Consider the following 12388-nt stretch of genomic DNA (forward strand, 5'->3'; position numbering starts at 1 on the left):
AAGGAAATTGTTTCCTCATTAGGCGAGAGACGTCCACAGCTTAATGAGCTTGTGGAAATATTCATTATAACCCATTAGCTCACCTCCCCCTCGCTGCATCCGGCTGGCCCAGAGCTACCAGGAGAAATGGCGTGGCAGGAACGCACTGACGGAGGCTTTCACTGAAGACTTGATTGGGCTGGAGCCCTCTGCTCGCGACCAATAGGGAACCGAGTTGCCGTTGTTTTCAGCACAGACGGAGGCTATGAGCGGCCCCCCACCAGCCTCCTGTAGATGGAAACCGGCTCCTGTTCGTGAGACAGGTGAGGTCACCGCCCCTGGCGGCTTCTAGAAGTGAGGCCCTGTCAGGCCCCGCGTCGTCGTGTGGGGTCTCAGCTCCCACTCCCCTGACGAGAACGCAGGACATGGTGAGGCCAAAAAGGAACAGCCACGGAGCCACAGGTAGGGGTGTCACACCACTACAGTCTCGCTGGTGGCGGGAGAGACACAGGAAGTAGGAGCCACAGGAGCCGCCGTCCGCCATTCACTTCCTCTGCCTGCCAACCAACCAACCAATCAACGCAGCCCTGCAGTTACGCCAGTAGCCAATTGGCGAACCGGTTACAGACCTCGGCCAACCAATCACAGTCGATGGTCATTCACCACCCCAGCCAGCACCTCCCACACGAGGCCCAGAGCCTGGAAACTGCTCTCTGGGCTCTGTCCCGGCAGGTCCAGGCCCCAGGCATCAGCCTCCTTGGGGGTGAGGGATGCAGCTTCAGGCTCCTCCTCAAAACCCCTGAGAGAGTCTAGGGGTGCGGCCCAGATACCTGTGTTTTCCTAAGTTTTCAGGTCCTTCGTGGGAGCGCCTGGGTTTGGGACTCAACGCCCACAGGGATTTTGTGCGCAAACGAGTGAGAATGTGCTCTGGGAAAAGTTGGAAGAAGCTGTGGGGAGTCTGGGTGTTAGCGTTTCCCTTCATATTGTTAAGTGTCACAAGAATATGAGGTCTCGGCCTGGAACACCCACCCGGAAGCTTCACGGCAGCGCCCCGCGTGTTAGGGCTCCATCCCCGGGGGCGGACGAGCGTCATGACGAGGCTGCTGCGCGGGGAGGGGCGGCCTTTGTTCCCGCCCCCACGCACACGCACACGGGCTGCCCCCACGCACACGGGCTGCCCCGCGCCCCACGCACACGGGCGGCCCCGCGCCCCACGCACACGGGCGGCCCCGCGCCCACGCACACGGGTGGCCCCGCGCCCCACGCACACAGGCTGCCCCGCGCCCCACGCACACGGGCTGCCCCGTGCCCCATGCACACGCACACGGGCTGCCCCCACGCACACGGGCTGCCCCCACGCACATGCACACGGCTGCCCCGCGCCCCACGCACACGGGCTGCCCCGCGCCCCACGCACACGCACACGGGCGGCCCCGCGCCCCATGCACACGGGCTGCTCTGCGGAGCGGTCGTGCGCCACGGCTCCTCCCTCGGTTCCTGTACTCAGCGTCGCAAGGTGGTCACTTCCCCTGGGTAGGAAGGCGCTGTCTGCGGCCTCGGGCCGCGCGGGCCGCTGCGAGACCCAGGACGACACGGCGGCCCGCTGGGTGCTGTCACCGCGCCTCTTCCCCAGGTCACCCTCAGCACTGGTGGCCGTGAGCGGACGCCGCTTGAAGGGAGTGTGATGATGCGTCGCCCGTTGAAATGGGAGAGGCCTCGCCTGCCACGCCGAGCACCTGCCAAGAAGGTCCCGTGAGCACCATTTTACAGGGAGCGGGACGGCGGGGGTAGCGCACGTGTCGCAGGGCAGCGTTCAAATCAGCCGTGTGGGTGTGATGAGAAATCGCAGTCTCACGTTTCCACAGCACCCGTGAGTCTCTCGTAACATGTGACCCTTTATGTATTTCTTTCATGTGCATCTTCCCCACTAGGCTGGGAGTCCTGTCAAATTGGCTTGGCTCTCTCCGATATGTGTCAGTTGTCATTTGGTCACTCTACACATATTTCTGGAATAAACACCCGATGAAATGCGTGTGATTTACCTGTATCCAAGGACACTGGAGATGCCTGCCCAGCGTCCTCCATCCATGGACACACACTCCGTACATTCTTGTGGCCTGTATTTCCTGCCTTGATGACAAACGGGCTATTATTACCCTGTTATATAAGATGTTACACAATTTAAAAACAGTGTCATCACGTATCTCTTTTATCTGGAAATCACACATCCTCCCTTGAGAAGCTAGAAATCATACGAACTCATTTCTGCACCCCAGTTTGTTACACAGACCCCCCCCACCCCCATGTAATTCCCTGGAACACGTGAGACCTGCTCCCGAGAACGGCCTGATTCTCTGCTTTCCATGTCGTCCATGTAAACTGTTGGGGTGAGAGCCCCAGGCACAGGATGTGTGGCCCAGAAGCGTGAAAACCTCACCCCATTTCTCTCAAGGGGTGTGTTTGGCCCTGTGTCAGTGAGCTTTGGTGCCTCTTGTGTCATAAAGAAGCTTGAATGTGGAGCCAGGCAAAAGCCAGAGTGAGGAGACGTGTGCATGCGTGTGTGCGCGTGTCTGGTGAGGGGCGGGGCCGACGGGTTCGACAAGTCTGTATTAGAATGCCTGAAATCCAGCCAGTCCTGTGTTATTTACAGAGGGTTTTCTTCTGACCTTAGCTTTGGGCAAAATCAGCGGTGGGGCCCTTTCTCTTAGCACTGTTCTCACTGTCCAGTCTGAGTAAAGATGTACCCTTGGCAGGGGCACGAGGAACCTTCCCCCTCCTCCTTCCTCTCCTCTTTGTCACCATCACCATCTGCATCACTGTCCCGTGTGTCAATGAAGCGCCAAATAGCTTCCCATCCATTAACTCATTTTGATCATCACAGAAATGCTAGGTGGTTGCCCAGTGTGGATTAAATACGCCCACTTTAGAGATATGGAAACTGAGGCTCAGATGGGTAATGCTGCTTGTCCAGGACACAGAGGAACGAGGGTAAACCCACCTACCTTTCTGCTGACCATCGTGAGGCAGACGTTTTCTTTGGGGAATAAGGAGGTTGAGGGGGGGCAGATGGGAGGGGCCAGGAAAGACAAGAACCTGGAAGCACCAAGGAGTTCAGGTTTTAAAACAGAGGCTCAGACCAGGTCTGCAAGTACCATGGGACGGAGCAGGCCACGTGCTCCCACACGTAATATTCTATCTGACTCTGAAGGGCGCAGGAGTCCCCGGGAGTGGCACGTCTCACTGCTCCCAACGTGTGGTTGTCACATGCAATCAAAAGGTAAGCAACAGGCTACGAATGTTTTTGCTCTTTCTGCTGCTGAGTCTGGGGCTGGTAGGTCTAAGTGGCGAGGTCAAGGCTTTCCTACCTTTCAGATACACAAGGATTCTGGCCCAAGGAGATGAACCTGGGGCGACGGCAGCGGCACTACTGGGGGGGGGTGGTGACTTCTCATCTCGTCTCTGACCCACACGCAGCAGCTTTTCCAGGGCGTGACTCCTCCGTTCCAGGGAGGGAGGGGATAGAAAATTAAATATAATTTATACCTTGCAAATGGAAATCCAACACAAAAGTCCATCTCCCATGAGTTGTAAGGCTTGAGTTCAGGGCGGTATTAACCTGACTCCATTTGGCAGGTGGACTTCGCTTTTGCGGGTAGGAAACAAGGCCCTTGTCGAGTTTCCTACTGAAGAAGGGTGCGTGGCTCAGTGGCTCACGGCCAGGGTCACGGGCATCAGGCTAGAGTAGACACTGATGGTAAGAGAACTTACACACGTCGAGTTTGCATTTCGTTTCAGAACTGTGAACTTCCAACCACATCACCAAACAGACCCTTAAAATAACCGTCCTTAAGGAGGGTTAGGCCTCTGCCCCATTGCTCCCAAGAATCTTAGCAAGAGTGTACAAATGCTCTAAGGGGGGTCCCCACTTTCATTTCCCAGTTGAGAATGGCTTTTAACCATCAGCGAACCATATTAACAGCAGATTCGCTCGTCATGTATGTGAGGACACATACGTAGTGGGTTTCTCTTTCAGCAGCACGTAAAGTCTTGATGTTCTGTGTTTATGGGGACAGGTAGGTAGCCACGGAGGTGGGCGATGGAGAGCAGGTGGGATGAAGGGGCTGAGTCAACATGTGTCCACTCCGGACAGAAGAGACAAGGGCAGGTTAGAGTAACGGTCATTCTTAGCTGGTAGGAAACCACCGTTAAAGCTTTCCCACAAACAGATGCTCCCTTCACCTCCTAAGTTATTAAATCACAACAGACCTAGTTCCCACTGAACTCCCCCCAAAAGGGTCCATGTTCCCCCAAGGAAGCCACAAAACCCCGGGCCCACTTCTCGTGGAAGTAACCCCCACAAGCATATAAGGAGGGTAGGGGTGGGGAGAGGGCAAAGAAAGGCACAGAAAAACTTTCCTCCCGTTGTGCTCAGTTCAGCTTCCACAAGAGTGTTTCCGAGAAGACACACGCCAGGGCCCCACCGAGAAATTCTGACACGGGGCTCGGCAAGCTGCAGCTTGCAGCACCCCACAGCTGACCGCGACGCGTAACGACCCGCGCCTGGCTCTGCGTAAAGCCAGGCCCCGCACCAGAAGCCCACACTACACACTGAACAAGCATCACTGACACATGTCCCTTCTGTCAGGGGTGCGCGTGCGTTCTTTTTATGTGTATCGACTTTCGCTTTGGAAGTGAAGGCGTATATGTTGCCTTCAGTTCAATAACCACTTTCTCATCTGGAAAAAGTTATTTGTGGGGTTGTTCCTGAACCTGGCATATCGGTCCCTTTCTCCAGGAACCGTCAGGGCAGGGAAGCCACTCCCTTTGTGCTACTTCCAGGACCATCCGGCCCTGCACACAGAACCCCTGGAACGTTCTCGAATCTGGCTATCCCAGAGAAGGGGTACTCCCAGGGTCCGAGCATCGGGGTGGGGTTGGAGGCGACCAACACAAACACGCGATCGAACCCATGAATCAGGTTGCATTAAGCTTTATAACAACACAGTTTTCATTTAGCGGGAGAAATGACAGGTTAACAGCTGGACTCTTAGCTGCCCCCACTCCTGTTCCCAGTGGAACTAGGTCACTTGGGTTTTGGAGCTCCGCTGAAGAAGTGCTTTATGTCAAATGCTGCATTTCAATCGAATCAAAGTAATGGGAAGGGACACTTCAGCCAGCAGCCCTTGATGGGGGTGTCCGCACACAGCCCTTGCCTCCCCCACCCCCATAAACTGGATCTGACAAGTGGCGTCAGCCCTCTTGTCAGTGCCCCAATATGTGCCATCTCTGAGCAGAGCAAACGAAGCGTGAGGTGACCACGAGGGGGAGACGGTGGAACAGACAGAAGAACGGTGACCGACCCCTCTCATTGTGTTGCGAAGGGTTATTCTTAACAAAAGACATGCCAACTTTCTGGTCCTTGCCCCTCTGGGGACCCTAAGGGACAGAACCCACCCCAAGAGCAAGTCTCAGAACCACGACGCTGGGGGAGAGGGTTTGCAGGTATGGAGGCCTCCCCCGCCCCCCAGGAGGATTGGCTTTCTTTTTTGGTGTCCAGAGCTGGCATTCCTCTTGACCAAGCTCAGGGCTTTGAACTCAGCTGCCAGCACAGTGCCCCATGGGCCTGACTCTGGCTCGAGGGCAGAAGCTCGCTTCTCCACCACCCAGGTCGCTCATGAAGAGAGAGGCCCAACCCTCCTTCAAAGGAAGGCTTCCAGGGGTGTCTGCTTTTTTTGGTGAGGAATGGGCATGCCCCGCCTTTAGTAAGATGAGGAGGGCGGGAGTCAGAGGTTGTGGGAGGAGACGTTCGAGGAAGGCTAGCGACACCTCAGCGAGGACCCTGCCCCCCACGAGTCCCAGGGCACGCGGCCACAATCAGTATTCTGGAGAGATGCGAAGGCAGAGGTTACACGGCAGGGCCTGGGCCAGATAGAGGGCTGGAAGGCAGGCTTCCCAAAGTGAAGGGAGCCCCCAAAAGCAGGCCTTACTTTCTTTGTTTTCACTTAAACGAACGTTCACGGCACAGCTTCTGACCTTGACAGCTGCTTAATCCTGTCTTCAGACTCTGTTAACTAGAAGACAGGCACGGGCCCTGGGTTCTCTGCTCATCTGCTCAGCCAGACGCTGCTGCCGCCGCCGGGTCCCTCCGGGAGGACCCGGGGACCCACCCCTTTGCCACAGCCCTGGGAGCAGCCCTGACTGGGCAGAGGCGGAGATGACCGGGCAGTCCCGCGAGGCCGAGGCTGCAGGCCCGGGGCCCGGGGCTCAGGTGGGGGTCCCCTGGGCTGCCCCCTGGCCTCCCCTCACACGGCCAGCCTCACTTGTCACCCTCGTCCTGCTCCCACTGGAAGTCCTGGCCAGTCATCTGGTAGAACATCATGTTGAAGGGCTTGTAGAACTTCCGCAGCCGGAGGATGACGTCCGGGTCGATGGGGGGGTGAGTCCGGCCCTTGCTCTTGCCCAGGCAGCGGGGGGCGCCGCTGTCCTCCGGCTTCTTGAGGCAGGGGAAGCCCTTGGTCTTGTTGAAGTAGAAATGCTTCTCCGTGACGACGCGCGTGAGGCCCAGGAAGTCCTGCACTTTGGCCATCTCGCCCGCGGGGTCCACGATGAGGCGCTCGCCGCTGACCAGGTGCATCTGCGCCAGGCGGAAGTAGCGCAGCCAGCTCTGCAGGTGCAGCGCGTAGATGCCGATGCGGATGGCGCTCCAGGACGCGTCGATCAGCCCCAGGGTCCGGTTTTTGAAGGCCAGCACCTCGAAGGTGGGGATGTCGGGCTTCTTGGACAGCGTCTGCGTGTAGTCGGAGATGGCGCGCGTCACCGGGTCGCGCACGACCACGATCAGCTTGGTGTCCTTGGCCATGGAGTGGATGCGCTGCGGGGCCTCGCTCGTCACGAAGTAGCTGGGCGTCTTCTCCATGGTGATCTGCCCGTCCACAGTCCTGGGCATCACATTTCTGGAATCGGGAGGAAAAGGAAAGACAGCGCTTATTCCCATCTGGAAATAGTTCTTTTTTTTTTTTTTTTCTTTTCACAAAACGTGTGATACAAGTAGCCAGCAGGGTAGCTACCAAGTAAGATGTGTCGATAAACACTTAGATTTTTTTTTTTTAATTTACGTGCTGCCGGAGTTCTGATTGTAGTATTTTCAGAAAAGCCTGCATACGGCGCAGGCATCCATGGCTGGGACCCCACAGGCCTGGGTTGAAGCTGCTTCTCTGTCTCTTACCAGCTATGTCTACGCTAGAGAGACTCTTAATTTCTCCATGTACTAGTTTTATAATCTCGGAAATGGAGATAACAATGACACCTACTTCACACTGTAGCGTAAGGATTACGGGAGATAATACTTGTAAGGCATTTAGCACAGAATCTGGCATGTGGAAGAGCTTAATCAATCAAAGATATTATTGTTGTTGCAGCGACTCTCAGAAAACGTTTGCGTTCAACGGAGCCTCAGAGAGCCCCTCATTCACAGGCTGGCAAACTATCGCCCGCCTTGAGGTCCCGTAATACCTGCAGCTAAGAGTGATTTTTAATCTTTAAATGGTTGGGGGAAAACCATAATACTACTAATAACAACACTTTGTGATGCATGAATATTACGTGGAAGGCAGATTTCAGTGCTCGTAAGTCAACCTTCCTTGGAACGGGGCCCCACGCGTTCCTGTATTGTCCATGCTTCCTCACATCACGACAGCAAGGGCTCAGTAGTCACAACAAGCCCGCGTGATGCACAAAGGCGAACACATTTGCTCTCTGGCCCTTTGAGAGAAAGTTTGCCGACCCCTGACCCAGTCCAAAGGCCTCCTTGTACAAATGACACTTTGTGACCTCAGCCGGCTGAATCCCACCTGCGAGTCCATCCTCATCTGTAAAATCCTAAAGCCTGCCTCGAGTTCAGCTGAGAATAGAATGACATAGCGTGAGAGCTCCTAGCACAGGTTTGCGTCTACAGGTGGGACGTCTCCTTTCCCGGCTCCCAAGGTTGCCCAGTGAGCCCGTGACAGACCCGATAGTAGGGCCCAACTCCCACTTTTCTTCCCAAGGTCGCTTCTCCTAACTCTGTCCTCCATCTGTTGGCCTTCAGAGTGGCCGTGTCGTGTGTGTGAGTATCAAGATATCAAGGACTTGGATGCCATTTGTCCCCCAACCCTGATGTGGCAGGTCACCAGTGATGACAAGGGGCTCCGGATCCTGTTAGGCAGTCAATTTGTCGCAGGCATCTGTAGACCAAAGTTACTTGACGCAACACCATGGGTATAGCAGGCCACCTGCCACCACCGGCTTCACTAAGTCTAAAGCCTCGCACTGAAGTGGCACATTTAGGATTGCACAGGACCTCTTTGTTTTGATGACATGCTCTTAAATGTCTCAGCTAATAAAACCTAATACAGGCGAAGATCCCTTGGCCTCCCCGACCATAATTACACTTATTTACTATCGAGTGCGTAGAGGGAAAGTGACTTCTTTTTTATCTCTAATTCACATGCTCTGTCAATAATTAATCGCTCCTGGGTTTCGAGCTTTCTCGGCAAGCACTGCGATTAGGTGAGGGGAGTTAGCCTGCTGGAGAGTCACAGTTAGGTGCTGTGACAGCGTGACGGTTGGGCAGCATGGAGCTTCCAGGTCAGTGTTGCCATGTTGGCTGGAATCGTGCTCATCTCAGACTAAAGTATTCTTCAGAGTATTCTGAGTGTCTTCGTGCTTATGTGCTTGTCTGATTCTCACCAGATTTAACTGTCTCACTTGGAGGGGCAGGGCTAAGGACCACAGCCTCTAGGAGTCAGATGTGCATGATTTAGAAGTTGTCACTACCCATGTCCCCTCAATGGAGGTATCCAACCCACTTTGAGCCTCAATTTTCTCATCTAAAAAACAGGTTTAATAAGAGCTTTCCCTTATGGGATTCTAATGAAGATTAAGGTGGTAATGCAGGCAAATCGCTTAGAACAGTGGCCAATTAACGCCAGAATTGTTTACACTTAAGCCAGGTACACAAGGTCACAGGCACAACAATTCGTAGAGAAGAGCTAGGAAACAACACTTACATTTGACAGATGGAATAGCTGAAGCACGTGGGAACTAGGAACTGATCTGCAAAGAAAGGATCCTCTGACTCAAGCCTGATCTGGAGGCTGGGGACCAACGAAGGAGCTACTGTTAGTTCTGCTGGAGTTTAAGGAACATGCTGACGTCCTACTCTGATTTCAATTGGACAAATAAGTCCTTGTGGAACTTACGCTGTCTTACAAAACTATTAAATAAATGTTGATGCAGAAACCACCTGAAGGTCGATATTTTTACAAGGCCCTTTCCAGAGTTTTGTCCATCAGACGTATTTATGTTTGTTGATTTTGTTGTATTTTTCTTTCGTGCAGGAGCAGCTGCTAGGTTTCTCTTTTTATCCAGTTCTCTGTCATTCACGGCTAGACCTGTGTTTGGCTTTCCATTAAGCCCCATTCAAATTCATCTCCTTCACTTTGGCTAATTGCTAGTCTGTCAGATCTTTGTGGCTTTGAGTCTTTTATCTGAAGCATCTGGGATGAGATGGTACCAGCCTGTAAGCCATTGCATAGGGGACACGACTGTGTGCCTAGCTCAGCGTTTGGTGCAAGGGGGACAGAGAGGACGGTGCCGGAGGAGGCAGCGGGGAAGGAGGGGAGCAGAGGCGCCTTTGACCATCATGTTACAGATGAGTTAAACCGTGTAACGCAGGAGAGTCCTGCACTTGGGGACACCGGCTAGACCGTCTCACTCAGCCAAGACACAAGTGCTGAGGCGTGGGTCACCCAGGTTTTCTGCCAGTGAGAAGATATCCAGGGGCTGCTCAAAATCCATGAAGTAGCGGTTGCCCCAAGTGCTTCTGACTCAGGTATAATCATGCATCCATTGGTTCCCTACATGGCAATACGACAGTGAGCAGAACAGACACGGTCCCTTCCTTCACAGAGCCCCAGCCTAACATCCACAGCTGATCGATGTGAGCTCTTTAGTGCGTCACATACAAAGCTGGGTTAATCCACAGAGCGGGGACCATTACGATCCAGGTCTGCAGGGGCCGAGGCAGCTTCTGTCTGAGGTCTCACGTGCGGAGAGAGCACGTCTGGTTTCTGAGCTCACTGACCAAGCAGAAGGCGCTCAGTACCAGGGCAGAGCAGACGCTGGCAGACAGCAGGTGCCCGTAGATGTCTGGGGAGTGAATCCCCACCGGGACCCATGACCCGGCAGCTATTTCTGTATCTCCCCCAGTCTCCATCTTCTCCTGCTACCTTTCCAGTCCCCCTTTTCCCTCCTCTCTCCTGGCTTTGGGCAAGTTCTCCACTGGCTGTGACATGACATCGTGCCCATGTTCTCACATCTCGCTGTGTTTGAGGAACAGAAAGGAGAGCAGCCACGTCGGAGGGGAGTGAGCCCAGGAAGGAACTTAGAAAGCAGGGCATGGCGTGGGCGAGAACACATCAGGACGCCCTTCCCCACCGTGGCAAAGACTTCGACTTCCCACTCTGTGGGATCAGAAACCGCTGAGGGATATGGAACCGGAGAACACGCTATGATTTACATTTTAAGAGGTTGTTTCCAGCTGCTTGGCTGAGAACAGACAACAGTGTGGCAAGAGTAGAGGGCAGGCCACACTCTGAGCAGCCATTTCAGGACAGAGGGTTGGGGACCGCGGTGGCACGGCCGCTGGTGCAGAGCCAATGTGGTGAGAAGCGTTCAGAATTGATGCGCTTTAAAAGTTGGGCCACAGTCCTTTCTGATGGGCGGGATGTAGGCGCACGAGGGGCGTCAGGGTGACTCCAAGATGGTCGTCCTGAGCCCACAGAGAGCAGCGCAGTTGATTGGTGGGAGAAGGTTGGGGAAGCGGGTTTTGGGGAAGGAGCCACGTCTGACTTTGGACTTGTCATCTCAGGTGTCTGCTATGTACCCAAGTGCAGCTGTTGAGTAACGAGCTTGATACAGGAGTGAAGTCCAAGGGAGTCCACGTTGGAGGTGGACACTCATGGTGCTGTCAGACCCCCTGCCGGGAGAAGACGGGACCTGCCCTTTGCCTGCCGTGGGACTTCCCTGAACATAGAGGCATTTAGGGGCTGGGGATGCAAACCAGAATTCTTTTTAGTTCCATGACAAAGGTTTTCACAAACTCCCTTTAATCCCCGAGTCCGGGATAACCCCCTGTATTAGAAAGCTTAGAATAACGTCACGACCTGATTTGTTCCCATGCCGTCCACGGCTGGTCTCAGTCCCGTGAGCCCCGGACAATGTGCATTTGCCTTTGTACCCCAAGTGCTGACACAGCAGTGGGTCCCGCACAGCTCTCCGCGGTGATGGATGCTTCCTGAATGACGCACACTTGCAAACACCTGGGACAGTCTGGAGGGCATGGCTCCTCTGAGGCTTTCCACACATGGCGGGCGCACGGCGTTTCCGAGTCCCACGCTTCCCCGTCTGAAAGACCATGTACTTCAGTGTGGACCATATGGTGAGAAAACGCTGCATCTGGGCTTGGAACAGCTCGTTCACAGTGTCTGCGTGCTCAGAGCCGCCAGGACACCAGCGTCAACAGTTCTGAGGCGAGAATCATTCGGCGACATCACACAGCTGCTCTCAAGGCCCCAAATGTTTACGAGGCACAGTCCAACTCGCTGTCTCCACCCTGCTGCCCTGGGGGTGGCGCTTTGCCGAGTCCCAGCCCCACGGGGGTCAGGTCCGCGTCCGCGGCCACGTGGGAGAGCAATAAGAACAGTTGATACAATAGTTATCAGACGATAGCAGTCACGCCGTAGTCCTAACAACAGTTGTCACACACCATTTACTGAGCGCTCACTCTACTCTATGGTCTGTGGCTGAGTTCAAATCCTGACACCAGACTAGCACCTCTAAGCACCCTCAGCCTCGCGGTCGAGTGCACAGCCTCCAGACGTGCTGAGCTTGGAGCCACACATTAGCTGGGAAAATTACTTAACGTCTTGTGCGTCTGTTTCATTCTCTGGAAAACCGGTGCTGTACACATAGGGATTCTACGAAGACTTAAATGGGTCGATATTGAAAATAGTGCCTCATGTATAGTAGGTGCTCGATACATTAGCTGTGCAGTTTTTAAACAACTCTCTTAAGAAGGCACAATGATGGTCCCCACGGTGGCGACCAGGAAGCTGAGGCCCTGGGAAACGGGTGGTTTGCCCAAGGTCACACTGGTGGGGCTGGAGCCAGCCCCAGGCTTGTCCTGCATCACAGCCCGAGCCCCTGGTTACTGTCTGACAACGCTCACCCAGCCTGTGGAGGCTCTGCAGGTTACACCACAGGCCCAAGGTCAGCCTGGGGGTTGCCGTGAAGCTACAGCTCAAAGTGAGGCTCAGTATGTGTGTTGCCAAGGGGGGCTGTCGCTGCCTAAGCCCAGGGAGGTACAGAA

General features: G+C 54.6%; 1 protein-coding gene and 1 long non-coding RNA gene across 2 annotated transcripts in view; both read right to left on the minus strand.

The window, feature by feature from the left end:
- LOC109438476 (uncharacterized) overlaps positions 1-1030 on the minus strand; it is a 172659-nt gene extending 171629 nt beyond the window's left edge. The window contains exon 1 of the long non-coding RNA XR_012493166.1: positions 84-1030. This is a non-coding gene — a long non-coding RNA (uncharacterized LOC109438476). The remainder of the gene's footprint in view (positions 1-83) is intronic.
- A 3923-nt stretch (positions 1031-4953) lies between these two features.
- Positions 4954-12388, minus strand: part of HS3ST4 (heparan sulfate-glucosamine 3-sulfotransferase 4) — a 161401-nt gene continuing 153966 nt past the window's right edge. Inside the window, exon 2 of the mRNA XM_074322849.1 lies at positions 4954-6932. Coding sequence (XP_074178950.1) covers positions 6296-6932 — 637 coding nt within the window. The 3' untranslated portion in view covers positions 4954-6295. The remainder of the gene's footprint in view (positions 6933-12388) is intronic.

Source organism: Rhinolophus sinicus, linkage group LG18 (genome assembly GCF_036562045.2).
Source record: "Rhinolophus sinicus isolate RSC01 linkage group LG18, ASM3656204v1, whole genome shotgun sequence".
NCBI classification, from domain to species: Eukaryota; Metazoa; Chordata; class Mammalia; order Chiroptera; family Rhinolophidae; genus Rhinolophus; species Rhinolophus sinicus.